This window comes from Mesitornis unicolor, unplaced genomic scaffold, assembly GCF_000695765.1.
Source record: "Mesitornis unicolor isolate BGI_N332 unplaced genomic scaffold, ASM69576v1 scaffold9155, whole genome shotgun sequence".
Taxonomy (NCBI): Eukaryota; Metazoa; Chordata; class Aves; order Mesitornithiformes; family Mesitornithidae; genus Mesitornis; species Mesitornis unicolor.
The window spans coordinates 3388-29907 of NW_010186182.1; the positions used below are offsets into that span (position 1 = coordinate 3388).

Below are 26520 nucleotides of genomic sequence, written 5' to 3' on the forward strand. Positions count from 1 at the left end.
TCGATGCTCCTCCGATAATAAGGATGGATTAACCCAAACTTTCTGGCATGTTGCTGGTGTGGCTGTATGCTGCCTGCTCCAGTAAGGGAAGAAGAGTGCTCTCTTGTTTAATGACTCCCTGTAAATAACAAATACTGCTTTGTTTTGTTAGGTGTTTTGGAAGAAGCCAGGTTTTTTGGTATCGATTCACTAATTGAACATCTAGAAATAGCTATTAAGGTAACTTGTTTTCCTTAATAACGTGAATGCACACGTCCTGTTCTTCCAGGCAATGTATTATTTAGTCCTAGCTGTATTAGCTTTTAAACAACTCTCTCAACAGAATTCACAGCCAGCTGAGGATCATTCTCCAATATCTCGAAAGGAGTTTGTCCGATTCCTACAAGTCCGAGCTGCGATGTCAGGTGTGGAAATGCAGACTTTGTCTTCATCTGTAGCGTTTGTGTCTGCTGCTGAAGTATCCTGCAGCATCGTGTGACAACATGAAATTCAAACATGTGCATCCTCTCCCCTCCTTTTTGATTCCAAGCTGTGGCAGAGTGACCTTAACATGAAATTCAAGCGTGCTCTTTGGGCTACTTTCCCTTCTTCATGTTGAAGGTTTCCTGGAGGAGCAATTTAAGCTATTTTGTTTAAATGTGAAATGCACTACATAACCAAGGACAATGTTTGATAGCTTTGCATTCACATTTCATTAGTCTTGTGTAGTAGAATAGCTGGTCTTTTGTGTATATGTGTCTGTGTGTCTCTACTTATATACATATACATGATTCTCTTAACTGATTTGTGTTCAGTGCTACACTTGATCTTCTGTAACTGTTTGGGGTTTATCGCTTTGTTTTTAGGGTCTCAATTTCAGCGGAGCAGATCTTTCACGTCTAGATCTTCGATACATCAACTTCAAGATGGCCAACCTGAGCCGTTGCAACCTGGCACATGCCAACCTGTGCTGTGCAAATCTCGAAAGAGCTGACCTCTCTGGATCAGTGCTTGATGTAAGAGTTAAGTCTTCGAATGTCATTTGCAGTATTGTTCATCTTTGCGCTTTTATGAATCTCACTGATGTGTCTGTCTCTATCAGTGTGCAAACCTTCAAGGGGTAAAGATGCTGTGTTCCAACGCAGAAGGAGCATCTCTAAAAGGGTGCAATTTTGAGGATCCATCAGGCCTTAAAGCTAATTTGGAAGGTAAGAAGTTTTAGCCTGTTAGGCACTCTGTGGAAACTGCACCATGTGTTTGTAAATCTGTATGGCATATGAAAGGTTTACAGTGGCTTGTACAACCCATGTTTTAATGAGAAGAGGCCACAAATATGGGCCTTGGAATATTTAATTCCAAGTTCTGCCTTGACATCTCTCAATTTACATGGCTCTGAGGAGGCATCACTCTGGAGCTACTGTGTTTCTGACTGGTTTTGCTCATAAAACTCCTCTTTGTGTGTTTTAGGTGCCAACCTGAAAGGTGTTGACATGGAAGGCAGTCAAATGACAGGAATTAACCTAAGAGTTGCAACGCTGAAAAATGCAAAGCTAAAAAACTGTAATCTTAGAGGAGCAACTTTGGCAGGAACCGATTTGGAAGTGAGTTATGATTCATTTTACATACCAACTAGTCAACTGGTAAAATGTTGGGGTTTGCTGGATTTTAGGTGAGTTCTGCTTCAAACGAGACAGAGTGTGCTAGTGCTTTCATTCACATTTCATTCTAGCCTCAGTTTTGAGGCTGAGTCTAAAGTCCTGGATTTGCCAGCACCTCAATGCCACAGGAGTGGCTTGTATCATCTCAGGAGTGATGCATGGAAATACTGCTAAACTTAACTCGTAGTGTCAGATCATCCCATCACTGAAGAGAAATGCAGTTGCCTGGGTTTGTTGGGTTTTTTTTGTTGATCCCAGGACATAATTTGTGGAGTAATGGTGGAATCTTACCTGACTGATGGCATGTGATGCTGCTGTCCCTGTCAGTTAGAAAGGCAGTGGCTCATTCTGCAAGCTGTGTGCATGGCTGGTCTTCCTCAGTACTCACAGTAATGTCTGGTGAGACTGCAAGAGGCATCTTTCTAAGGTGTGTTCAGCAAGCATTAGTAACTCCTGGGAGATAATTTGATATAAAGTGTGTAAGTCTAACAACTTAAAAACAAATCCAGCTGTTAAAAGTATGAAAAGGAACTACTCTCTTAAAAGCAGTAACTAAAACTCTAATTCTGTCTAAATGTAGTTAAGGTAAAGTTTTGAACTAAGGTCTGGGGATATTCAATTAACATTTGTTTTTCTTTTACCCTTTAGAATTGTGATCTGTCGGGTTGTGACCTACAAGAAGCCAATTTGAGGGGATCTAACGTAAAAGGAGCTATCTTTGAAGAGATGCTGACACCTTTGCACATGTCTCAGAGCGTCAGATAGGGAAGAGAACATGCCGAAGAGGAAGGAATCAAACCATTTATTGTGACTTTCTTCACCTCCTCCCCTTATTAAGTTAAAAGTAATGGTTATTAGACAACTTCCATCTGCAGTAGTGCCTAAGTAAACTCTTCTTTCATCACTGTTGGGAGAGGGAGCTTTTAAGAGGTAGAAACAAAGACTGTTTGTACCTTTGTGAACAGAGCGAGGAAGTGGCCAGTTTGGGGGGGTTAATTAGAGTCGTTGTTTAGCATTGCCTCACTTTGGACTGCATTTTAATTTATAAAGCACAATATATGCAATTCTATTTATTAAATCTGTAGCTGCAATATGAATAGAAAATGTTATTCATGTATAGTAGCAACAACGTTCAGGTTTACAGTTAGCCTAGTGTATTACGGTTAGTTACTTCATTCATGCACAGTGTAGTAGATGACAGATGTGGTTTAGACAATGTCCACAGGATGTTTTCAGGTACTCTCCTGGGGTGAAAACAGCAGTTAACTGTTACCATAGGGAATATATTGCCTTGTCGTAGTTCAAATGCAGGTATAGAACTGCTTTATCATCTTCTAAAACGTGCAGTGGAAGCTGCAGGGATCTGCCTACACAGCAGACTTAGTGGTAACTAAAACATCCCTGTTCAGAAACTGGGTGTCTTATTTAATCCTTTTCAAATCAGTGTGAAATTGCACTATCAATCAGTCACAGCTGGTAAGAAGAATTCTCTTGCTTTCCAATGCCCTAACCACTCCAAACTGGAGTACCTGTAGATTTTTCATTCTGTGTGGTGAATTAAATGTACATAGGAAAATACAATTCTGTCACCAAAGTAGAGATGAGCACTGGGGCCACAGCACATGCTCCATCCTCCCGTCATTACTCCAGTATATGAATAAATGGCACCTGTTTCCCCTTAATGTACTATGCAAATACTCCTGTACACTGAATCCTTGAAAGCATGGGCATAATCCTTTTCCCAGCCAGATCTTAGTGTTCCACTTTGGGCCTGCTTAAAGTGGCTGTCAAAGCATCTTGCACAGGGCAATGTTTTCACGACTGCTTTACCTGTGAGCAAACAGGGAACACTGTGGCTTCTGCAGTGCAGAAAGTTCACAGCATCTCTTTAAGTGGTGGTGCACTTCGTTTAATAAGCTGTTTCCACTGTAGTATCAAGCTAGTTCTCATCTGACACGATGTTTATTTTACACACAATCAAAAAGCACATGAAGAAACTATACCAAAAAGAAAAGAAAGGTGCATCAAGAACTCTTACCTCAGATGCTTACTTAAAACACCCCAAAGTTAAAACTAACCTTGAATCTAAGGAAATACAGCTTTTACTGGGAGTTAAGAACCAGTGCATCCCAAAACTTACAGACTGGGACGCTGTTAGCAGTAGTTTGAGTTCCAGAGTCACTTCAGGGGCCTGTCTTGTACTTGCAGTGCAGATTTCCTGTCCTCTGAGCAGAAGTTTGTTGTCTCGGTAGTTGTTACAAAAATGCTGCTTTGCCATCAATCTCTAAAGATCAGTTCAGGACCAGTACATGGTTGGTTTGGGGGAATTGCAGGATTCTCCCTTATTTTCAATTTTGGTTAACTCAGGCATGTGAACATGAACTTCTGGGACTCAAAATCCCACAGCCGTGCGGTTCAGAGTTGGGGTTTTATTTCCTCCGGATTCCCAGGCCTTGATCTGGCTCTAGGACAACACCGTATCCTCGGTGAAACACACCTAGAGGTTCAAGGGAAATAGTTGAGCGTGGTTTTGGAGTCCTTTCTCCCACACCTCATCGCTTTCATTGAGAGTGATGTGTATGTTGCAGTAGAAGATTCCTAGGGCTAGAGAAATAAATGAATTATTTTTCTTTATCATATTTTGTAGCTGGCAGAAGTAAAAAATATTGTATGGAAAAATATCTATTTTCATAATCACTGTGTATAAAGTATATTTGAACTGTCACTGAAGCACTATGTTTTGAATAATCACAGCACACGGCATTGTTCATTCACGGATGAATCGAAGGTACCTCTTGTGCTATGTCAGAGCTGTATGAATAGCCCAAAGTGGCCTATTCAGAATGCGCAGGTTCCAGGCTGATTTAAATTGCATTAATAAAAGTGTGAAATATCAAAGTGTCTTGGTTTTTCTTCATTTAAAACAAAAATCTTGGTATTATCTGACTCGTATGGGATGGACACCAAGTTAGAAGTGAATGGGGAAAAGTAGAGCTGTAAGATGTTAAGCGTAGGCTGGCATTAGACATAGCTTAAAGTGATGGGTTAATAAAAGGTGCAATTACTGGGCTGTGTGGGCCCCCTTCTCTTTGAATGTCATCCCTCAGGATGAACAAAATCTTCTATTTACCTTTAAATAACCTTATTTTTTGCTAGGCTCATCTGGAAGGAAGGAGCCTTAAAAGACCGTACAGGAAAATCTCCTTTCCAAAGTGATGTGCCTACGCTGAGGTAACGTTCCTCCCACTGAAACAAACTTATTTTCACAGCTTGATCCGTTTATCAGCTGAAGTAAATGTTGGATGCTCTTGCCATGAGTAGGAGGAGCATTAGAGCAGGAAGAATGACTCTTTTCTAGAGTCACTAAATCCTCCTTAAATTATTTACTTATTAAATGACTTTTAATCCATTAATCTCAAAGAGGTCATGGGAGCAGGAAGAGAGGATGTTTGAAGAACAATAACCATGAGACATTCAGTTGCACATAAAAGAGGCCACAGCAAGTCAAGAGAGCTGCCAGGTGGCTGAAAAAAATCACATTTCGTTTAACTCCTGCGCTCAAATGGCTGTCAACCCCTTTACAAAACTGCACTGGATGAACTCTAAGGAATTAGGAATTCTAAAAGTACTTCAATGCATACATAGACACACACACACACACACATCTATATAAAATAAGTAAATAAATAAGTATAAAACTCCAAAATAAAGTAGGAGTCCTATTCATGAAAGGGATCCCACGGTTTCAACACAGAGGGTCCCTTCCCCAGCACATTTAAATCTAAAATACTTGGCCATTTGATCAGTTTAATACTACTTTGCATGATATTATTGTATTATACTACTTTGTTATATAGAGCAAAGAATGTGAAAGCATTTTAATGTAAACACCAAGGAGGGGGGATTTCAAAGCGCTCTGTGCCCTTGTGCAATCCCAGGCTCTTGTTTCTGCACCTGATACCAAAACTGAGCCCAACTCCTCATCCAAGTCAACTCCTGTGAGCCCCTCGACAAATTCAACCTCACCCAAGAAATTCAGCTGAAACATTAGAAGCCACTGAAAGAAAAGATTCTGTATTTTCCATGGGGCAGCAGCAGTCACTGAGATCTGAACGTCAGATTTGCAGCCTCGGAAAAGAAGTACTGATACTTCCATGGCTCTTAGAAAAACCGGCTGAATTTAATAGCTACACCAGGGGTCTCCCAATTATGTACTTTGCTTCTGCTGCATTACAGCAATTTTAAGAACAAAATTGCAGCCTATGAGCTAGAGTCGGCTGGAGTTACCTGCTGGGAACGGTGTGGCGTTGGGGTGGTTGTGTATAAAAAGCGAGAGGATAAGTGTACTCACAGGGCATTTTCAAACGGAGAAGAGTTGGAGCCTTTCAGCAAGCAGGTAACGTGCTTGAGCAACAGATCATGTTCCCTTTTTACTTACTTTTACTTACAGATGCTCGTATTAGAAGAAACTTGCATTAGAAGAGACTGCAAAGAGCAATTCTGAAGGAGCAAGGACATTAGAAACTGGCTAAACTGGACACATCTGTCAAATAGCAACAGGGACTTTCGTGGAACCTTTGAGGTCCAGACATTGCTAAAACTGAAAGGGTGTTCAAAAATCCTAATTAAGATCTTCATCCAAATTTTTCAGATGTTTAATCTCTTTATAATGAGCTAATCCACACTTTGAGAGGCTCGACATCCAGCTGTGGCTCACACGGAGGCACCGCGCCAGCAGAGACCAGAACTGGACATCCAGAAATGTGACATTTTCATAATTCTCCAAGATAAAAACAGAGCTGTGGTGTCATTATGAGCAGAAAGATGCTTTGTTCTCTCACAGGATGGAGAAGCCCAGGAAGATCTTTGTCGGTGTCCTCCTGTTTGCCTTGTCTGTGGACATCTGCTTGGCTCAGCACTGGTCTTACGGCCTGCAACCAGGAGGCAAGAGGAACGCTGAAAACCTGGCAGAACCCTTTCAAGAGGTAGGTTTTGAACTGTAAAACTGCTCTTGTTTTAGCTAGGATCCCTTTTCTGTAAAGGATGCAGGCAAAAAAGAGATGGCATAGGCTTTACTGTATATGTGTGTCTTTCTTTCCCCAAACACACATGTATCTGTATACACATCACACATCTGTATACCTATCAGACACAACTGCTCTGGTTTTAGCTAGGATCCCTTTTCTGTAAAAGATGCAGGCAAAAAAAGAGATGGCATAGGCTTTACTGTATACGTGTGTCTTTCTTTCCCCAAACACACATGTATCTGTATACACATCACACATCTGTATACCTATCAGACACCTGTATTTTCTATCCTTTCAAATACTTCATGTGTAGTCCCTCCTAAAAGCACTCCTAGCATCCTGATTTTAAGTTTGCTGTAGCACAATCACAGCACCTGGAAACAGGCAACTTTACAGTTTCATCCTAATCTATAACTAGGGCAGAGTCTCTTTAGCAGAAACATCTCCTTTCCTGAAGGCTCTATCGCTTCTCAATTCAGATTGCAAACGAAATGGAAAAATTAGGGGAAGTGCAGCAGACTGAATGCCCAGGCTCATATCAGCACTCCAGGTTCAGGGATCTGAAGGAAGCCATGGTAAGTAACATGGTTTTTTCTTTTATCACTACGGGAAATTTAGGGGACCAGTCCAGACTGGGGATGTACATGAAGAGAAGAGGAAAAAGGTGGTTTTGGAGGAGGAAGAGACATTTAAGTTTAGTTCACATGAGGCAATACTGGCTCTGTCCTTACCCTCTGCATCATTCTCAAGTACCCCAGAGTTACAGTCCTAGGACAGGACTAAGTTATTCTTCTGCTCCCATTGTAGCAATGCCATTACTCACTAAATGAAAAGCAAAATAAAGTCAAACACATTCTACCTTAATACAAATCCATGCAGCACTCACAGATGCTTAACTTCAAAGGCGCACTTTGCCAGCTGAAGGACCAAGCCATATGGAAGCTGCTGCTCCCCAGGTCCCCAGACTGGGAAATGTATTTTCCATTAGATGCTCTCATGCAATGACAGCAGAGACTTCACATACAAACCAACTGCCATAGAAGGAACACTCTCAAGCAAAAATGTGCTCTTTAATTAATATAGCAACACCTTGATCAGGCCAGATGGTCACCACTTTGTGGGAAGTGGCTCTGTGCTGTCCCGAAAGTTGAAACGCTCAAGTCTCTGCTTCCTTTTTGAAGCCAACACCCAAAGTTTTAAGTGCCCATTTGAGCTTTTTGCTGAGGAACCTGAATAAAGGCTCATAAACTCAGTAATGCAGACAGGTCAGAGTCTGACTTCCATTGGATTTTCATACAGAAGTTACCTAAATTCAGATTTTAATCAGTGTTAATCATTACGTACTGAACATAAAATGAGATCTTTCTCTATGACTCTGGCTTCCTGTAACAACACCTGCGTGAAGAGCCAGCAACAGTAACTCAATGTGCTCAGAGAGTTCTGGTTTTTTAACTGCAAGAGACCGTGTTAGGCAGGAAAAGATACCATAAAAATTATCAGGATATGTGAAATGAATTCTTGAGAATTCTGGGGGCAAATTTGCCTTTCTTTACAGAGCTGAAGGCACCCCTCACATCACCAGATTCTTAGGTTTGCTCAGAAACTGCTGACAATCTTGTATAATGAATGTAAAAATGTCTAATCCTCTGCATCAAACACTCAGTTTGCAAACCTTACTCCTGCAGCACAGCCTGAACTATTATTTCTAGCTGCTTAACGACATCAAAAACAACTTAAACCTTTTCCAGATGCAGCTTTTCCAATGTAACGCATTCCTGGAGTTGCTACAGGGATATCGTGCGATGAAAGGGGAGGTGACTGGAAATGTTACACCCATGGAAAAACCTTTGGGTTATCTTCATCGCTTCCTGGAGAAGCTGGGAGTGAGCACCAACAAAAACACACCTGGCTAAGATATAAAGGGGGAAAAAATAATGTATTCAGCTGGCTGTATGGTCAGATCCTTGGGGTCAGATTTATGCCAGTCAATCCTCCTTCCAATGGAGACCCCAACAGGAATATTTTAGCATCTGACTAGGCTTTATAATGCCATCAAAGTTGTTTCTTCTCCTTTAAGGAAGTATATGATGTGTGTTTACAGGAAAGCCTGATCGGAGGAGAAGGGAGACGAAAGAAGATTTAAACCCACAAAGCCAAAGGGAACAACGGACCCAGAATAACGTTTTGAAGCTGTGTTAAAGTCCATTCTGCTTAGATTGCATTATGTGAATAAATAAAGCTGCATTTAAACAGTAGAAGGTAATTGTGTAGATGGCTAGTTTATATGTGAAAGGGAACACGATCAGGTCCAGTGGTGGGGACTCTGCTTTGTGTCCTGCAATGAAAGTTTGGCTGTGACAGCTTTTGTTTCACCAACAGAGACGATGCCTGGACAAAGGCATCTGATCTCACCCCTCTCTGGATAAAACAGCAACACAACTTCGTTAAAAATCAAGAATAAACTTACTGTTGGGATGTAATTCCACTCGCACTTCAGTAGTCCATGCATGAAAGACTTCAGTCTCTTTGTTTTTTTTTTACTGGTTCACTCATAAAAACTACATTTATTTTAAAAAGGTATTTACAAACTTTACAATAGTTAATACATTTTTAAAAACACAGAAATTTATACACCTTGCTTTACAGACTTAGTGAATCATGTCATTTACCCAGAGAGATGCAGGCTCCCTTTCCAAAGCTCCTACTCCTTCCTCAAAGCCACTTTAAAAGCTGTAATTTCTGCTGATTCAATTGCAGAGGACTAAAAGAGAGAAAAAAACCACATCTTTGCAGCCTGCAGAGGTGAGTTTTACAACTAAACCATCACATCCAGGGTCTCAAAACACTCACAAAAACATGGCACACAACACCCACATGACCCAGGCTTTATCTTGTCATTAAACCTTGACAATAAAACGACATCAATTCATACCATGCATACTGGGGCTGAAATTCAGAGCTGCTGAGGACTTGCACCTCTGTCTAGAAAAGACAAAACCCACAGACCACGCGTGTGAAAAGCAGTTCAAGACGTCCAGGGCTGCCAATGACAGCCTTAAATCCAAACAGTCCCAAATATACCATAAAGAGATGCTTTTCACCCTTCCTGTGTACTCCCTGCAGTGCCCGCCCACACTGTCCTAAAGTTGGTTTTATTTTAACATGAGCAGAATTGGGTGAGCCTCTGTTGAAAAGCTCCTCTCCTGCCACGTGATCAATGAAACGGATTTATTTCTTTACTTTCTTACACAGTCCTAGGAAAAGTTCACCCTGGTCCACTTAATAATTTGGTCTGCAATAGTAAATACAAGATAGTTTTTAATTAGGAAAAAACAAAGAATTCAAAGAAGGTCGCAGTAACGGGTCAGGAATGTTTTCACTTTAAAAAAATTAGTTAAATTAGACATCTTCGACTTATTATTTCCATTTACACTTATAAAAATAAATAAAGAGAGAATAAACCTGAGAATCTGAGCCATCCCAGATCTAACTCACTGTTAATGTGTGGGACGTGCCCTGGGTGGAGGTTATTAATGCAGGTTCCCATTATTAATGCACCCGCTGCATGCAGATTACAGCATTTTCTGCTCTCGCTGGAATCGGTGTCCTTTCCCCATCCAGTAATCCACCGGAATGGAAAGCTGCCTGTTCCTCTCCTCGCCTGATGTGGATTAGAGCCTGCAACATTTTTAAAGGAATTTATCACAGCATGACAAATTTTAATTAAAAGCTCCAGAAAACAAGTGGGGAAGAGTATTTCTCCAAAGGCAAAATAAAAAACCCTCTAAGACTGCAAATTGAACACGAACTTTGAACAGCGCGGCTGTGAAATGGGATCGGATTTTGTCTTCTCTGCAGACTGGATATTGGAGATCTGTTTTATTCAGAACTATGAACTGGGTAGGAACGCTGCTGTTTGCCTTCATTTCTGGTATGCAGAGATGGCATCATTATGGTCTGTTCTCCCATTTTCAGCCCTCCAGCTTAAAAGACAGTAGATGACATTTCCCAAGCATCTCATTAACGTGGAAAGAAGATTCTCATTTAGAAAACTAAGGTCATGAGACCTTAAATTGTCTCTAAAAATTACATCTCAGAACTTAAGTCAGGTGGGTACCACAGCAAAGAGCAGAGTACTTAAAAAAACCAGGGGCCTGGTGGGATTTCTCATGAGTGTGGGCACTTAATTCCACTTAATTAAAAGCTGTCAGGCCTTGTGTGTATTCCCAGACTTAAATGCCCAACTGCCTTTAAAAATCTGACACTTAGAAGACAATACCTGTCTCTAAAACTGGCACAAAGCCCCGCATCAATTCGGCACAGTGCAGCAATTCCAGCTTGTACCCCTAAGCAAACCACGCTGACTTCTACCAGCTGAGAACACAGAATCCCAGAATGTCAGGAGTTGGAAGGGACCTGGAAAGCTCCCCCAGTGCAACCCCTGCCAGAGCAGGATCACCAGAGCAGTCACACAGGAACACGGCCAGGGCTTTGGGTGTCTCCAGACAAGGAGACTCCACAACCTCTCTGGGCAGCCTGGGCCATGCTCTGTGCCCTCACACTGACAAAGTTTGGCCTCATCTTCAGCTTGAACCTCCTGTGCTCCAGCTTGGGACCATTGCCCCTTGTCCTGTCATGGACATCCCAGAGCAGAGCCTGGCTCCTTCCTCCTGACACTGCCCTTTCCAAAGTGATCCCAGGAATGAGGGCACCCCTCAGTCTCCTCTGCTCCAAGCTCAAGAGCCCCAGCTCCCTCAGCCGCTCCTCAGCAGGAGATGCTCCACTCCCTCCATCACTTTGTGGCCCTGCTGGACTCTTTCAAGCAGTTCCTGTCCTTCTGGAGCTGAGGGCCCAGCACTGGACACAACATTGCAGATGTGGTGTGAGCAGGGCAGAGCAGAGGGGAAGGAAGTTTCTGAAGGTCCTTTAGTTCATGCGTGCAGCAGAAGGAAGACAGCAACTACAAGGAGAGGAAGAAGTGGACAGAAAATGAAAGACAAGAAAACCCAGCGGTTTTCAAGTCAAGCAGCATCTATGTCCAAGAACATAATGTGGAGCTGACACGTCCTACAATGCACCAGAGAGGGGGGGAGCCATGGTCAAGTTGTCCAGAAAGGCTTCAGAGATTTCCCCCGAGGAGGCAGCAGCCCAGAAGACAGTTGTATGTGCGCTACCGCAAACACCGCTGCGGATGGATGTGATGTGACTGCAGTGCAGCTCCTGAAATGTCTCCAGCCCGGTTTGTGACGTGAATCCGAGATGACCCTTGGATGAAAGCAATCTGTTCAGCAGAGCCATGCGGGTGGCAGAGCGAGCGCGGCTTCTGCAGGTTGAACTGGAGTCACACTGAAGCCAAAGGAATGTGTAGGAACAAAAGAAAGGATCACTTCAGTCTGAACAAAATACCCTAAGGTTTCATTGGGTTTGTATTTCCCTGATAAAGGCTTTGATGAGAAAAGCTTCCATTAGATTTAATGAACTTCAATTTTTCAGTAGGGTTATGAAACCCGTTTAAGTCAGATTGGTGCAGTGCCCTGCAAAGAACCCCAACCCAGCAGTGTTTGTATTTACTACTGTGAGCAACACCCTCAGCAGGGCTTTTAGTGTCTCCCCAACTCCTACCAGATAACCAGAAGGTAAATGACAGTTACATTAACACGGAAAATTATTTCCTGAAAGAGAGAACCCATAACAGAACCTTCGTCAATACTGGTGATAAATAAACAGACCACGAGCTGTAACCAAACAGCCAAAGGTTGGTATCAATAAAGTGAGAAAAAGAAAGAAACTTGGATCCAAATTCCTCCCTTGGCCCCTCCTTGTAATGAGTTTGAAGAAAATTTGAACCTTCCATAAAGTTTGAGTGTGAACTCCACTGATTCCTGAGTTACGGAGTGAAAGGGAACAACAACGAATGATTTTTTTCCACTTCCCTGGAAAATGTTAGTGAGAAATAACAGCAATGACAAAAGCTACGCTTATAAATAGGCCAGTCACACGGGCAGAATAGCACAGCAAAATATTCTGCCTGAATGTGACAGGAGAATATGTCTTGCACATCAAGAAAACCCAAACTTCACTGGCTGTTCAGCTGCTGGGAATTCGGCACCAATGGGCAGCTCTGGGGGATATGTAAAGAAAGTTTCAATTTTTCAGGTAACAGTGAAGTTCTTCACTGCATTAGTGCTGAAACAGGCAGCTTAGGGAAGTCCTGCTCCATTAACCAGCTGGTTCATCAATAGCAATGATATTTGCGTCCCATTTTTGGTCACTGTGCAACTGTGAGGACAGGCTATTTCTAACAGTGTGCAGCAGCCTCCTTCTGCATGGATCAGGTGAATTTAAAGGCATTAAAACCTAAGATCGTGCCATTTTTTCTCTGTACAAAGACTGATGCCAACATCCAGACAGAGCTGGGAATAAATAACTCAAAGGAAAATTAAACAGATTATCCCAACCCTCCAGGGAAAGAAAACTGCAGAGAGCTGGAGTAACCCAACAACAGGACAGAAGGTGGTTAATTGTCAAGTCTTTCACGTGCATCCTAGATCCAAATGGCTCCTTAAAGAAGTCCAGTGGCTGTTGAAAACCTAAATCAAGGGATCCTACAAACCAAAGTGCAAGTACTGCCACAAATAGGTGCAGGGAAACATAATAGAGGATGAGAAGTTCTACTGGTGTGAATTTGCCCAGCCAAAGTGAAGGCTGCAGTAGCTGTCACACTTGTTTCCCAGGTCAGGATGTTACAACTGCTTTTGCACACTCCATCCTCTCCAAGTTGCTGCACCAGTAGAGCGCTGGTATCAGTGCAGACTCCGGTCTTCTCACATATTCACAGCAGGGAAACAACTTTTTACACCCTATTTAAAAACACAAGAATGAAATATGGTACCAAGTCCCACACGCAAGCACAAACTGAGTAGGTAACATAACTCCGGGACAAATATCAACTGCTCTGTAGTGTGAAAACCAGAATCAATGGCAAAATTACAACAGAGTACTTGGTGAACCTAAACCCTCCACTGGGAGCGAGCAACTGCCACTACTCGAGCAGAGATGGTGTAAAGGACAACATCTGCACTTCATCTTAAATACATAGGATGACTAGCAGGAAAAGACGACTTCGTGTTCTCCTCACAACGCTCAGGTCTCTGCCTGCAATCAAGAATCTTCGGAGACCGCACATCACACACCGGCACCTGACATCTCCCAGCTCAGGAACGGCTGGGATCTGCTTCACTTCACGCACATCAGGGCTTGGCTGCTCTACGGGGCCGGAGGAGGGAGCGGTGCACGAGTGCAGCTGCAGAGCTGTAATGAACTCATCTGGAAATACCGCAGGACACATCTTGTACCAGAGCTGCTTATCTTGTTTCAAACACTGGTGCAAATCACTGCCGTGATGGATTCACACCAAGAACGAGCTGTGGTGGAAAAACTCAGGACAGACAAGACCAGGACAGACAAGAATTCCAGTAGGGTGACTTCTCCTGCTTTGTCATTAGTGTCTCAGTACTCAAAAAGTAAACCAGAGCTTGGGAATACAGCCCCAATAACAGGTCCTTTAGGTATTTCCCAAAGCAAACTCCATGGGAAGTGAATGGAAAGGCAGGTTGGGTCACTTTGAGAGTCTTTAGGGTCAGTGAAAAGAAAGCAGCCATTTCACTTGAGGCGCTTGCTGTTACACCAGCAAGTGATGATCCTCACTGCAAGCCTTGCTCTGAAGAGACAACGCTGGATTTCCTGGTTTTTGGGGGTGGAGGGGGAGGTTTGGCTTCACGTCTGCTGGGTAGCGGTGGAGCAACCTGAGAAGATAAAGCAAAAACACACAGAGAAGACATTTTGCTTGACCAAACAAGAAATCCAAGAGGTCCTGTAGTACTTGATGCTTCTTTCAGGACCAAATCTTTGAATTCAGCCTCTCAGTGCCACACGCAATCGATGAGAGGGGCAAACAGGGACAGATCACCAGGAGATACCAGAAGCAGAAAGGTTTTAGATGCCAGAATACACTTTAGCTGCAGATATACTTCAGTTGCTTCTGACCTGCAGCCTGACTGAGGCAGAGCCATTTGCCCCTCTGTCCCATCAGCAAAATGGCAATAAACTCACTTCCCTCTGGGTTTAAATATTCAGCTTTTTTTATCTTGCTGGCTCAATGAGTTGCACCAAGTAGAGATCAAAACGCTTCCAAATCACATCTGTGCAGCTAAGTCCATAAAATGGCAGCAAGGAAAGGGTTTGACTAAAGCAAGCTGCAGCCTTTCCATCCAGCACACACGCTGGTGTAACTTTAAAACGTTCATACAAGTTGTTCATTTGCTTGTTTTAAGGAGCATCCTGTAAACAGATGAGATGTGAAAGGCCAAGTGAACAAGAAGCTTGTGTGGCCCACCACTTGTTTAGCCAAAACCATCAAGACTTCGGGACTATTTTAACCGAAGGAGGACAGAGTCAACTTTACTACAACAACAAAGCAACAAAACCCTTCAGAAAACACTTTCACAATCTCTCTTTACAGACTTCCCAATCCCTTCCATGTGGCTGTCAGCCAAGGTCAATGTTGCAAGCCAGAACATGTTAGTAATTAGTTTTCTTACAAGACTCAAGGGAAGGAGGCTCTTTTATTAATCCTCTTCAAGCAGAGACTCCCACAGCATCCCCAAGGCTGGCACATTTCCGCAATTCAGGCCACCTACAGCAGCTCTACTGCCCCTTTGCACTGGCAAATCTGACCAAGTGAAGGGCAAAGCAGAAAACCTCCTTATCCCATGCTCCAAGGCTCTGTACCAATGTCCTCTCTCTCTCTAACAGAATTAAGCGATCAGCAGTTTTATTGTGTGCCTGTGCTGCCAGAGGTAACGTGTTTTGTTAAGCGTAATCATTCTTTAAATTCTTTTTTTGGTCAAATTCCAGTTCATCTCACTAAGAGACTCTGTAAATCCTCTTTGCAAATTGGGATGGGGCAGACATCCATCCCTTTCACAGTCACAAAAGGATGCTGCTGTGCACTGGTAAGCGATTACAGTCTCATATCAGAAAAACCTGCATTTCAGGGGCAGATGAAGTGATTCTGACACAACGACCAGAATACTGGCACATTAAATATCTGCAAGCCCTTTGGAATCCCATAGCATAAGAGAAATATTGGTGATACAGCATTAAAAATGTGGTAATTTGATGTTCCTAGAAAGAAGCTAACTTCATGAAACCGAGACAAAGGCTGTGGCTGAGATGGTGATACAACACAGGCTGTTTTAAGTGACTAATGATGCATGCCTTGAAAAATCAGATTCTTCTGAGCTGAGGACTCAAAATGAGACATTGATCATTTCTGAAAGTGTGTGAGTTTTCCCCTTCTTTTTCAGGGCCAGATTACTGAGCTATTTGACGTGGATCATGTTTTTGAAACTTTTCAATCACTGTGCTTGTTTTCAACGTATGTTCCCACCCACACTCGCAGTTTGCCTGCCCAAGGACAACACAACTCCCACTTGAAAACAAGGGGCTGCACTCGATAGCAAAAAAAACCTTCCCTCGAAGCAAAAAACTTTCTCTTCTTTTGTGGCTTCAGGGAGCGAACCAGCAAAATGATTAAAGTTTCAAGTAGCACCACCCTAGAAGCAGCTCGGAAAATTCCACCGGTGCCTCTTTCTCAAAAGCTGTTTTGCAAAAAAGTGTCAGCTCTCATTTCCTTACCTCCACCGAATTCCTGGGGTTGCTGTTCTCATAGGGTTTGCTTTTGGGCGGAGGTGGGGGCGGGGTGCTCTGTAAGCCAGCACTTGCCAATCCGTCAGCTTGCAATGAGGGAAAGCCTAGAAGCAGGCACAAGAATAAGAAAAGTTATTAAAGTGAGCAGAAAAGGAATGGAAAATGGGATTGGCCATGTAGGATTTTAAGGGAGTTTCATTTAATATCTTGTTTTCGATCTGCTCACAGTTCTCTGCTTTAGCAGCTAAACCTGAATGGAAATGTCAGAGCAGAGTCACAGTTGTATGTCCCTTAGGTTCGAAATGCCCAGAAGACTTCTGTCTGCATCAAATGAACCTAAGCTTATGTGAAAATGCATGCCTGAGAGAACAGAAAATTGCATCCATTATCACGTCTGCAATGTTCAGTGGGGTTTCCTTTCAGCCTGGGCCGCAACCTGAGAATTCACTTTGATTTTAACTCCAGTTGATGGAGTAGATAAGTACCCAAACTTCACAGGAATTCCCGCTACTAATGGCAATTAAAACCACTTGGTAAGTGCAGGAGTGAGGTTTCCCATTCCTGCCACAGTTCTCTCTTCATGCAGTATTCCCACATTTGTTTGTGTCTCTTTTTGCCTCCCCACCCTGATATTTTTTGGTTTGGATCCTCTCACAGCAGTTTTGGGCTAGATTAGATCATTATCTACACTGGATTTTGAATTTCTCTCCGCATACCAGGAAGGACAGTCAGGTCTTACGTATGAATCTGTTCCTTAAAAATAAAAGAGCAGTAGAGCAATAAACACAACAGCAAGCAAAGAAATTGTCAGCAGTGATGCTACAGCTGTATTTTTGCTTTAGCCATATTTATATATTGCTTCAGAATTAACTACAGAGCTTACATGATACGCAAGGTAACTGCACGAAGTATTAATATTGCTAATTCATCAAGATAAATCCCTTCTCTTTCAGGTGTAACAATTATCAGCTCAGTTTCCAAGCTGCAGATTGGAACTTCTCAAACTTTCTGCCACGTGATGGGAGTTTTCGTTCATTAATTAACAAAGCCTTCAGGGCTTGCCCAGAAAATTTCGCCACAGAGCTGATCAGAAATACGATGCTGGGCTGATGCAGCTCCACCCAGTGAATGCAGAGCAGATATCTGTGCTGTAACCACCACACTGGATGCATTTACAAGCATCTGCATTGATCGCATGCGATGTTCACCTCGAGGTTTAATACACGCAAGTCAATACAGGAGAAAACAGGAGAGAAGTCGAAAAAGATAACAACTGTTCTCTGCAATTAATCTGATATACTAATTTTACCAGTCACAAGTACGACTGTGCCTTTGATAACACTGCCAAACTCTGTTATCTGACAAAAACACCTACAAACATTAACAGCTCAGGGTCATTTTCTGTGAACTACTTCAGAGCAGCTCCTCCCTCCCTCCAGTGAGGTTACACCAGCAAATACACAGCAATCCCTACTACTGCAGGTACTGCCCTGAAGGACGTGGCAATTACTCCAAAACTGAGCTTACTTTGGGTTCTTGGGGTTTTGGGAGTGATGGGTGGTGGGCTGCGAGGCGCTGCTTGCTGGAGGGAAGCTCCCTGGAGCAGGGTCAGTCGGTTGTCTCCTAATTGAAGACTCTTTGGCCTTTGTGCTTTTCCTGACGTGCCCTGGTTAAAATAAAGAACAGACAAAACCATCAGAAGTCAGCAAGGCTGCTGTGCACGTATCAGATCACCAGACCTGTCACAAGGGCTTCGCCATGCTCCAGAAAAGCCGTGCGTAAGAGAGAAAGGTGCATTCAGGTGAAACATCAAAGGGTGAAAGCACTGCCCTGGCTCAGCCGTGTCAAAACGCAGACGCTGTGCTCCTGTGACACATCCAGATTTCTGGGGGACCTTACTCACTGGGTAGCAATAGTAAACTGTCTTTAACAACCTCAGTGTATTAACTAAGAGGGGAAGATGTCACACTGAGAAATTGCTGCATTGCACTAGCAATTGGAAACATTTTTTTGGGAAAAAAAAAGTCTTTCCAAGATGAAATTCTGGGTGCAAGTCAGGACTGCCAGTGTCACCCAGCTCCTCAGGGCTGTGAAACACGGCTTTGCAGAGCTAATCCCTTGCATCTGGGACTCGGGAGATGCTGTCCCAGCTCCTTCCAGTGTCACACGTCCTCTGTGCTCCCACTCAAACCATGAGGCCATCTGAATATGGACCCAAGAGCCCAGTGCACGATTACAGTACTTTTTAATATGAGTTTATTGCTGTACAGAGAAGGCTGTCACTTACACATGTAGTTAAACTCACTGGGCTCCTTTAGAGATCAATTCTCCATCACTGAGCACTTCAGTGTTTCTCACTGCGCAGAAGGGACCACACACTGGCGTACAGTGAACATAAAACCTATGAGACCCAATTTGCTGGCCATACAGCAAACCTTCGGGTCCCTCTGGCTTTCCAGCTCCCAGGCAGCTTAGTCACAAGCTGCATAAAATCAGTCTGTCCAATTCCTGTGCAGCTATGGAACGGATCAGCTATAAAACCCAGCTTTCTCTGTACTTTGCAATGTTCTTAAGCACGAATATAACCCTTAACGGCTCATTCGTTTCTGTAAGCTGATCACGCGTGTCATTTGCCCTCAGAGATACGGGGAGAAGGGAGGGTGGGTGTTACGTTTTGCAATGCAAAGTCTTGGACAGACATGCCTTACTGTCCTAATGAACCGGTCAATACAAATGGGCTTTCTCCCACATCTGTTCCCTCCAGTTTTACTTAATAAAGTGATCAGCAGCTGACATTGCAGTTTGTGGGTTAAACCCATTTAATTCAATGGCAGCTCTTGCAGAGGGAGAGGGCCAGGCCTCCTGAACCTTAATATTTACAACCCCAGATTTTCCTCAAGTGGAAAGCCTGTCAATACCAACAGCCATGATTCTAGGAACCACAGTTCCCCCTTTTATAAATATTCTGTGGACTCCAAGTGCTGGCAGCATCATTCAAATTTGATGAGAATTCCTGAATATATAGCAGCATGACCTGTTCCTGCCAGATTCAGCTGAGATCTTGGGACAGAAAGGGAAATAGAACTCATGTTTTCTTATTATTTACACAGCCTGTGTTAAGTCAAATTAGTATCACTGAGCCACCAGCTCAAATATTCAGAGGCCCAATTCTCGCATATTCTCTGACAGCATAACATAGTCTCTGCATAAATCAGGACAATACTCCAAGGTGAAACAACTCTACTTTTGGGCTGACTTATCCATGGAGACTTATCTCCAGTGGAGACTTATCCATTTGATCATTCTGAATCCTGCTGCCAACCTTAACAGTCTCCAATATATTCCTCATTACAACACTTCTGGGGGGGTACAGACTTTCTTTTATTCCTCTTTTGCAAATTATTTGCTCAAGGAGTAAACCCTGCTGCCCTCACGCAGGAGGCCTGGAGCAGAGTACAGACTGGAAGAACCAGTCTTTCCAAGTCCCAAGCTGGTGACCTGACAACCAGACCATCTTTTTTCAACTCCCCAATCTATCAAATTGTATTCACCTTGCAGTACATTTGATTTGTGCAGTGATGCTGACTGATAGCAGCTGAACATCTGGCTTGCCAGCTGCATTTCTGAGTGGGATAGCAGTACCTGCTTGCTCCAATGCAAACAGAGCAATTCCACACGGTGCTGAGTGCATTGCACAGACCTATGCTACCATGAGAAATGAGGGCACTGAGCACCTAAATGAAACATCAGTGCCCCATACTGTCAGTGTGCACCTTAAACCAAGCTGCAGTTGGGTCTGTGACACAAGTTTTCCAAATAAAAAAAGCAAGAATTACTCAGATGACCAAGGCTTTTGGTATTCGAACCCCTCCCACTATTTAATGAAGTTCCCAATGACAAGCATGGCTGAAAGCAATGGAAACACTAAAATCTCCTGCTGCGGATTTTATTACTGCTATTATTATTATATATATTTTTTTTTTACCATTTTGGAAGTCAGATCCATTTCTGGCTCCTTCTCGACAATAACCTGAGACTTGCTAATACTCCACTCCTTCCGCTTGAGTTTGCTAATCCGGTTATCACCATCATCTTTCGTGGGCAGTTCCTCAGCTCTGGAAGCTGTTGATATTCTTCTCTCCAAGAGAGGCTCCAGAATAGATCTGTGGCCCCCACCAAAAAGTGAAAAAACATGAAAGATGATTAGTCCATCAGACATTTAAAGCACTCTCTGTTACAAAGCTGTGACCTCTCAGTTTGCCTAAGAGATTATTGTAAAAAATTCAGTTCTGAGCATACAATTTTCGGTGAGATTTGTACTCCTAAGTTACTCTAGCAATCCTGAGTGTTATGTCTTACATAGAAGCAGTGTGGCCTGCATTTTTAGGAAGCCAGACCTGCATTTTATGAACTCTGTAACTGAGTCTGCTGTGTGACCCTGAGCAAGTCACCTAAACTCCCTGGTTATCCCAGATGCAATCTAGACATACAGACAAGTAACACCAGGAAGTGTTTCCGTGTGTGCAGCTGCACACGGGTAGGTGGAACACACACCATATTACTATGCACCTCTTTGCAGACCACATCAAACTGAATTACCTTGTATTATCTCACACCTCTGTTTTCCAGCATCCCTGGGAAACAGAAATAATTTGCATCTGAAATACACTACCTCTGTGCCTCCTGAGCATCATGGAGATAACTGGGACTCCAGAGGCAGACAGTTGTGGGTTCAGTTCCCAGAACCATCCCTAGCTGTGCTTCAATGTGTGTAAAATTGAGTAACAACACTGGCCTCCATTTAAAGCTTTAAATGCATAGGCATTACTATTGTGTATGGAATAAATCTTCATTTTAGGAGTAATTCCAGCAAAGGCACATCCCCACTCTTGTAAACCACACAAAAAGGCTGATTACTGACCCATCTGATCCTGGTCTGGAGGATGTGCTGTCGGATGATGTGGAAGACGTAGAGACCACAGAAGATGCCACAGACGTGACCGAGAGCCGTCTCAGCGTGGAGGACATGATGTAGGGCAACACCACAGAGCCCGACCTGCTCTGCTTCCTTTCGGTGAGGGAAGGAGGCTGCAGACACACTCATGATCAATCACATAACACCAACTCACAAGCGGGAAAGGGAAGAATTCTCTCTCTTTAAGGCACAGCACTAAAAAAACCAGGTATGCTTACCAAAGTTATCACACCATACTGCTTCTCCACCTTCTTCTTCAGCTCTTTGAAGCAGGCTGTCAGTCTGTCGTGCAGAGGCTTCAGCTGCTCTGTCAGCTTCTCGCCGTGGATCCTAATCCCTTCTGCCAACAACGGCATCTGAAAAGAGGAATAAAATTCAGCTACAAAAGGACAAATCAGCTCTCCTGTCCCAGGAAGGGATTTTCTGCCACTACAAGAACACGGGGCGATTTTTCATTGGCATGCAGGTCAAAATGGACAACTTTAAATGGTCACATTGATCACTAGGTCTGCTGATCTCACAAAAAGGTAACAGCTATTTTGTTACACTCATGAGGGAAAAAGCTTCGTCATGTTGGTAGATATTTTAGAATAGCATTTCAGAGGAACACAAGGTACATGGAACATCCTAGGCCAAAATTTTAGGATACAGCAGTTCCTTAAAATAACAGAATTGTACACACATCTAGATTGCTCTTAAAGCGTTCATCTGCATTATCTCTCCAAAACAATGCTGCTGGAAAAGCCCCTGCACTCACACAGAGTGCTTCCACTTGGTTCCCAACAAGATACCTGTAGAGCAATCAGCTGCTTAAGCAGTTCAATTTTATCTTGATCTTCGGGATGTTCTTGAAGATACTTCTCTGTGAAAAAGGCCTGGAAGCAAAGAGAGAAGATGGTATAAGACACTACACGGCTTTCACAGTTAACTCCAAGTGAAAGATCCCTGCACTTCAAAATAACTGCCATTATTCACTGCCATTATTTCTCATATGAAAAATAAAATTTGCTATCTCCCTGACAAGGAACTGTTGAGAACTGGGAACAAGGGAGACTTTTTTGTTTAAAAACAGTAATTTCAGAAAGCCTCTTTCATTTGTAGCATTCAGTGACCTACGCATGGCACACAAACCATCTCAGCTGCAGAAGGGTGAACAGGGCATCGCCTGTCTGCAGTTTCCTTAAGCTCCACGACCTAAGCCCTTAAGCACAACATATTCACATGGGGCTTGTGACAAAGATTCAGTGGAAATAAAGACTGCATTACGAGTTTGATTCACAATTTGATTCAACAAAGCACCTTAAGTCTACACTTCTTACGTGTTTACCTTTAATCAACCAAATCTGGTATTGATTTGGAGTTGAACAAACACAAATACACTTTTCCTGGACCGAAGCCTTAAAATTGTGCCAGTTCACATTATGTCCTACAGTGCACTGCATTGCAACGTATCACAATTCCTGGCCAGAAGAATTTAATTTCTCTTTTTCCTAGATAAAATCCCGAATAATTTTTCATTTGGTTTTAAAGCCGCTCTCTGATCTAGTTCAGCCTCTGCATCTATTTCCTAGTCCTGCGTTCCATAACCCGGACTGTATGTACAAGTGTTTATAGGCCTAGCGGTATGACTTAAAAAAAGCTGATGTCAAGAGGAGGTTAGGCTGTGAAAGGACTGCAGGGAAAGGTCCCCGTGGATTTTTCTTGAAAGTGTTTAATTATTGCAAGAAGAAAGCGCACGTTAAAAACGCAGACTTTGGCTTTTGGCTACAGTGAAACAATTAAAACTCAAGATTTTTAGCCGCCCACAAAAGCCAAATGTTCTGTACTGCTCTTCAGTTGAAATAGGAAAATATGAACCAGAAATGAGTATTTCCAGATGTGGTTACAGATACTTTGTGTTTCCTAGTCTTTACTGCTTTCCCACTTTCGTAATTCTAAACTTTATGTCAACCTTAATTCATAAAATAAGAGAATTTAGGGCCAAATTCAGCCCTGGCAAACTATGCAAATCCTTTGGAATCAGCAGAGTTTGACCCCAGATAAATCAGACCCTCTCCATTTAGCTTTTGCACTTTATTTCATGTGACTGGCACACATCTGAGAAGAATTAAATGTGTTTTAATGCCATCCATTCAGTTTATGGAAATAAGCAATATATTTTGTGCCGGGAATACCATCATTAGATACCGGGAATAAACAGCTTAAGTTCAACATCACAAAAAAAGAACAGCATACACTGTTCAAGTGAAGACAACTGAATAAACCTGGATAGGAAATACTGCTTTTTTCCTGAAATGCTCTTTGCTGCAAGACTCCAAAGACAGATTATGTGCTGGAAAGTGAAATCCTCACTTGCCTTACTATTCTGTATTAATACAATGGAGAAACGCGAGGTCTTTTGCTTTTCGTTGTTACTGAGACCGCTCTCTGGGCTGACCAAGCACCTCAATGCCCCCATGAGGTAGGATCATGTTATTATCACCACTGCAAACAAGGCCCAAAAGAGCTGGATCGTTCATCTCCGTGGCAATGCACAGCACTAAAAGTAAAGATGTGAGGTTTTCACCTTGCAGCTCAGTGGAAACCTCTTAACTTTGTTCTTTTTTCCTCTTCTTTGGGTTCTGAACATAGATACAGCTACAGAATGTGCTACGTGTGACTAACAGCTGAAAACTGAACTTGAATCCCTCAGCGTTTAACTCCAAGTCTTCAATATTGCAGAGGACAAGAGACTGGGCTACAGATAAACGAGAAAAGACCTTTTCGTAGTTGGTGTATCCCCCCATGACCGCTGGGTCCACAATCCCATTCAGGAGCATGGAGAGAGGATGCACAGGCAGGCTCCGGTCCCAGACGTGCTGCTGGACTATGTTGCTGATTTTCTCATTGGTCAGCTCCATCGTTTCTATGGCGTTCTCCAAGGGGCTGATCTCTTCCTGACAGAAAGAGGAAACACAATAAACCTTCCACTGAATATGAAATTAGGTTACTCCTCATATGAGTGGCAGCCCAATACTTTCAAGCAGAAGATTCTGGTCTTGCTATTCACAGGTGAATGGAAGAATGATCTTATACCTTAACCTGAAGGAACAACAGTTTAGGACTTGGCTGCTGACTGTGCAGTGTTACAGAAGCAACCACTCTCCTAAGCATTAGGCAGTCAATGGAGAACTTTGCTGCCTTGCCTGCAGAATGGCATAAAAACACACATTTGCTTTTATCTGAAGCAGAAGTTATTGCTGTGTCACATCCAGCAGAGGAAGGGCTGTTGCAAGACTCTTCACTTCCTGAAAGATGGGAGAGGATGAGACCCAGGCCATAGGCAGAACTCACCGTTGTGACCTGTTTGACTTCAAACCACTTGAGGATGCCTGGAAATGAATACGCTGTCGGGTAGGTTGTCCTTTCTATCCACATGTTCTAGTTAGAGAAGGAAAAAATTCCAAGAGGTAAGGAAAATATCTACCAGACACACAGCTGTACTCTGTAGGAAGCTGCAGTTAACAGCACAGCATCTACGGATTCTAGATCAAGGCTTTGGAACATTTCGACTTCAGCTACAGAGCCCCTTGACATTATCTCACTGGCTTTACATAAAGATGTAAAGTGCAGCCCTTTGTTCCTCCTACATTTTAATAGCAAAACTCCATTGCCACAGGTGGAGGGAAAAAAGAATGGTGATGGTGTTGTTCAAAATGCCACCAATGAAGTAAATAAAAGCATAGAAGTGTTTTCTCACAGCACAGACACCCAAGCCAACTGGCATAAAAAGCAAAGGACTCACAGCAAACTCGTTGTCTGGATCTTTTTCTCCTTTTCTGACTGGTCGGGAGTGTGTGAATTGCTGCACCTCGTTTGCTCTGTAGTAGCTAGAAAGAAGCAGAGTAAATGGTGAGTTTTCTCACCTCCCATCCTCGTAACATAAATGTTGTTCTGATTCCTCTCAAAACCAACCAAGTTTAAATTGGACTGTGAAACAAATATACACAAGACACAAAAACACTGCACTTTGTGCCTAGGCTAGTTGAGAAAAATACAGAGGAAATGTTGAAGGAAAAAGGAAAAGAAATTACTTTAAGATCTGTTCAGGAACAGGTTTATCTTTATAATTAGCCGGCAGGTTCATCACAGGCTTCACAATAAAGCACTGCACATCTGAGCAGCTCTAGTTAAGGATGAAAAACTATGAATCCTTCTGGGAAAACAGGAGAAGGAGAGAAATACCCTTCCTGGTTTCATCAAATGTCAGACTTCTCAACAACTCCCTGTGCTCTTATCACGTCTGAAGAAAAATACTTAGTAGTTCATCAGCAATCACAGGCATTATATTGCTTCCTGTCATTTGTATGCTGCTCATGAACGAAAAGCCCAAAAAGATAAGGGCTGTACAAATACTTCCAGCTATTGAAATTCCCTGGTGAAATGCTTGGCTGCTACCGAGTGCTGCTTTGGGGACAGGAAAACAAGAGTGCACTAGGTTCTGTAATGGGTGAATCTGTCTCTTCTCTCTCCCTCACCATCCCACAGTTATTTGTCCAGTTCTTCCAGTACAATGAAGCTGCCCCTCCGTCCCTTCCACTTTTTAGATCAATAAAGCTAATTGGAGAAAGTAGGCTGGGTTTAATCAGTGAATCTACTTCTGCTTTGCACCATGATGGAAATTTTAAAAGAAGTCAGCAACCGCATCCCCAAGCACAACAGCTTACAATGCTCTTCCTCCAGAGCTCTGCGTTAAGGACTGTACTGAAGGCTTTACAGAAGTCAAAACCTGTATGGAAAAGTAAAACATAAAAAATTTGACCTACATTAACAGATTATTTCAGTGAATCACCTGCCAATTGCACTCTGAAGTAGCAATGTTTTACTGGTCGGTAGCCCCATCCATCCTTTATTTCACTGAGGGTAGCTCTAAACAGTATTCTGAAAGCAAAGGCAAGGTCATTCTGCCTGCATTGAAGAGCCAGCTGGATAGCGGCCAAATCTGAACCCAAAACCGCACAGCCACATTAGATTAAGCACCGAGCCCAAGCCAATATATTCCTTTTCTCAGGAGAGCTTATTAGCTTGGGCTGCATGCCATGCTAAGCATGCTACACAGCTTCCAGTTGAGACCTGGTGGAAGAGTGGCTTTTTTTTGTGTGTGGGGGTTTCCCCCCAACCCGTCCCACCC

The 26520-nt window shown here is 43.0% G+C and overlaps 3 protein-coding genes across 3 annotated transcripts in view; 2 read left to right on the top strand and 1 right to left on the bottom strand.

The window, feature by feature from the left end:
* Positions 1–2500, top strand: part of KCTD9 (potassium channel tetramerization domain containing 9) — a gene marked incomplete at its 5' end in the record, with an annotated part of 5288 nt that extends 2788 nt beyond the window's left edge. Inside the window, 7 exon segments of the mRNA XM_010185077.1 lie at positions 152–219; positions 323–381; positions 383–404; positions 846–995; positions 1082–1187; positions 1447–1580; positions 2286–2500. Of these exon segments, the coding sequence (XP_010183379.1) occupies positions 152–219; positions 323–381; positions 383–404; positions 846–995; positions 1082–1187; positions 1447–1580; positions 2286–2402 (656 nt within the window).
* A 3981-nt stretch (positions 2501–6481) lies between these two features.
* GNRH1 (gonadotropin-releasing hormone 1 (luteinizing-releasing hormone)) lies at positions 6482–8807 on the top strand. The gene is made up of 3 exons (XM_010185076.1): positions 6482–6622; positions 7144–7239; positions 8766–8807. The coding sequence occupies exons 1-3, from the start codon at positions 6482–6484 to the stop codon at positions 8805–8807; spliced, it is 279 nt and encodes a 92-aa protein (XP_010183378.1).
* Positions 8808–14367: 5560 nt separating this feature from the next.
* The window catches only part of DOCK5 (dedicator of cytokinesis 5), a gene marked incomplete at its 5' end in the record, with an annotated part of 38068 nt that continues 25915 nt past the window's right edge, over positions 14368–26520 (bottom strand). The window contains 11 exons of the mRNA XM_010185078.1: positions 14368–14469; positions 16364–16479; positions 17903–18041; positions 20361–20538; positions 21297–21463; positions 21569–21706; positions 22142–22225; positions 24110–24286; positions 24684–24770; positions 25135–25219; positions 25424–25505. Coding sequence (XP_010183380.1) covers positions 14368–14469; positions 16364–16479; positions 17903–18041; positions 20361–20538; positions 21297–21463; positions 21569–21706; positions 22142–22225; positions 24110–24286; positions 24684–24770; positions 25135–25219; positions 25424–25505 — 1355 coding nt within the window. The remainder of the gene's footprint in view (positions 14470–16363; positions 16480–17902; positions 18042–20360; positions 20539–21296; positions 21464–21568; positions 21707–22141; positions 22226–24109; positions 24287–24683; positions 24771–25134; positions 25220–25423; positions 25506–26520) is intronic.

Excerpts from the sequence above, each read along its gene's own strand:
- GNRH1 (XM_010185076.1), top strand. The coding sequence starts at position 6,482 with ATGGAGAAGCCCAGGAAGATCTTTGTCGGTGTCCTCCTGTTTGCCTTG. Across the intron at positions 6,623-7,143 it reads TGGCAGAACCCTTTCAAGAG|ATTGCAAACGAAATGGAAAA; the intron begins GTAGGTTTTGAA and ends TTCTCAATTCAG. Across the intron at positions 7,240-8,765 it reads GGGATCTGAAGGAAGCCATG|GAAAGCCTGATCGGAGGAGA; the intron begins GTAAGTAACATG and ends GTGTGTTTACAG.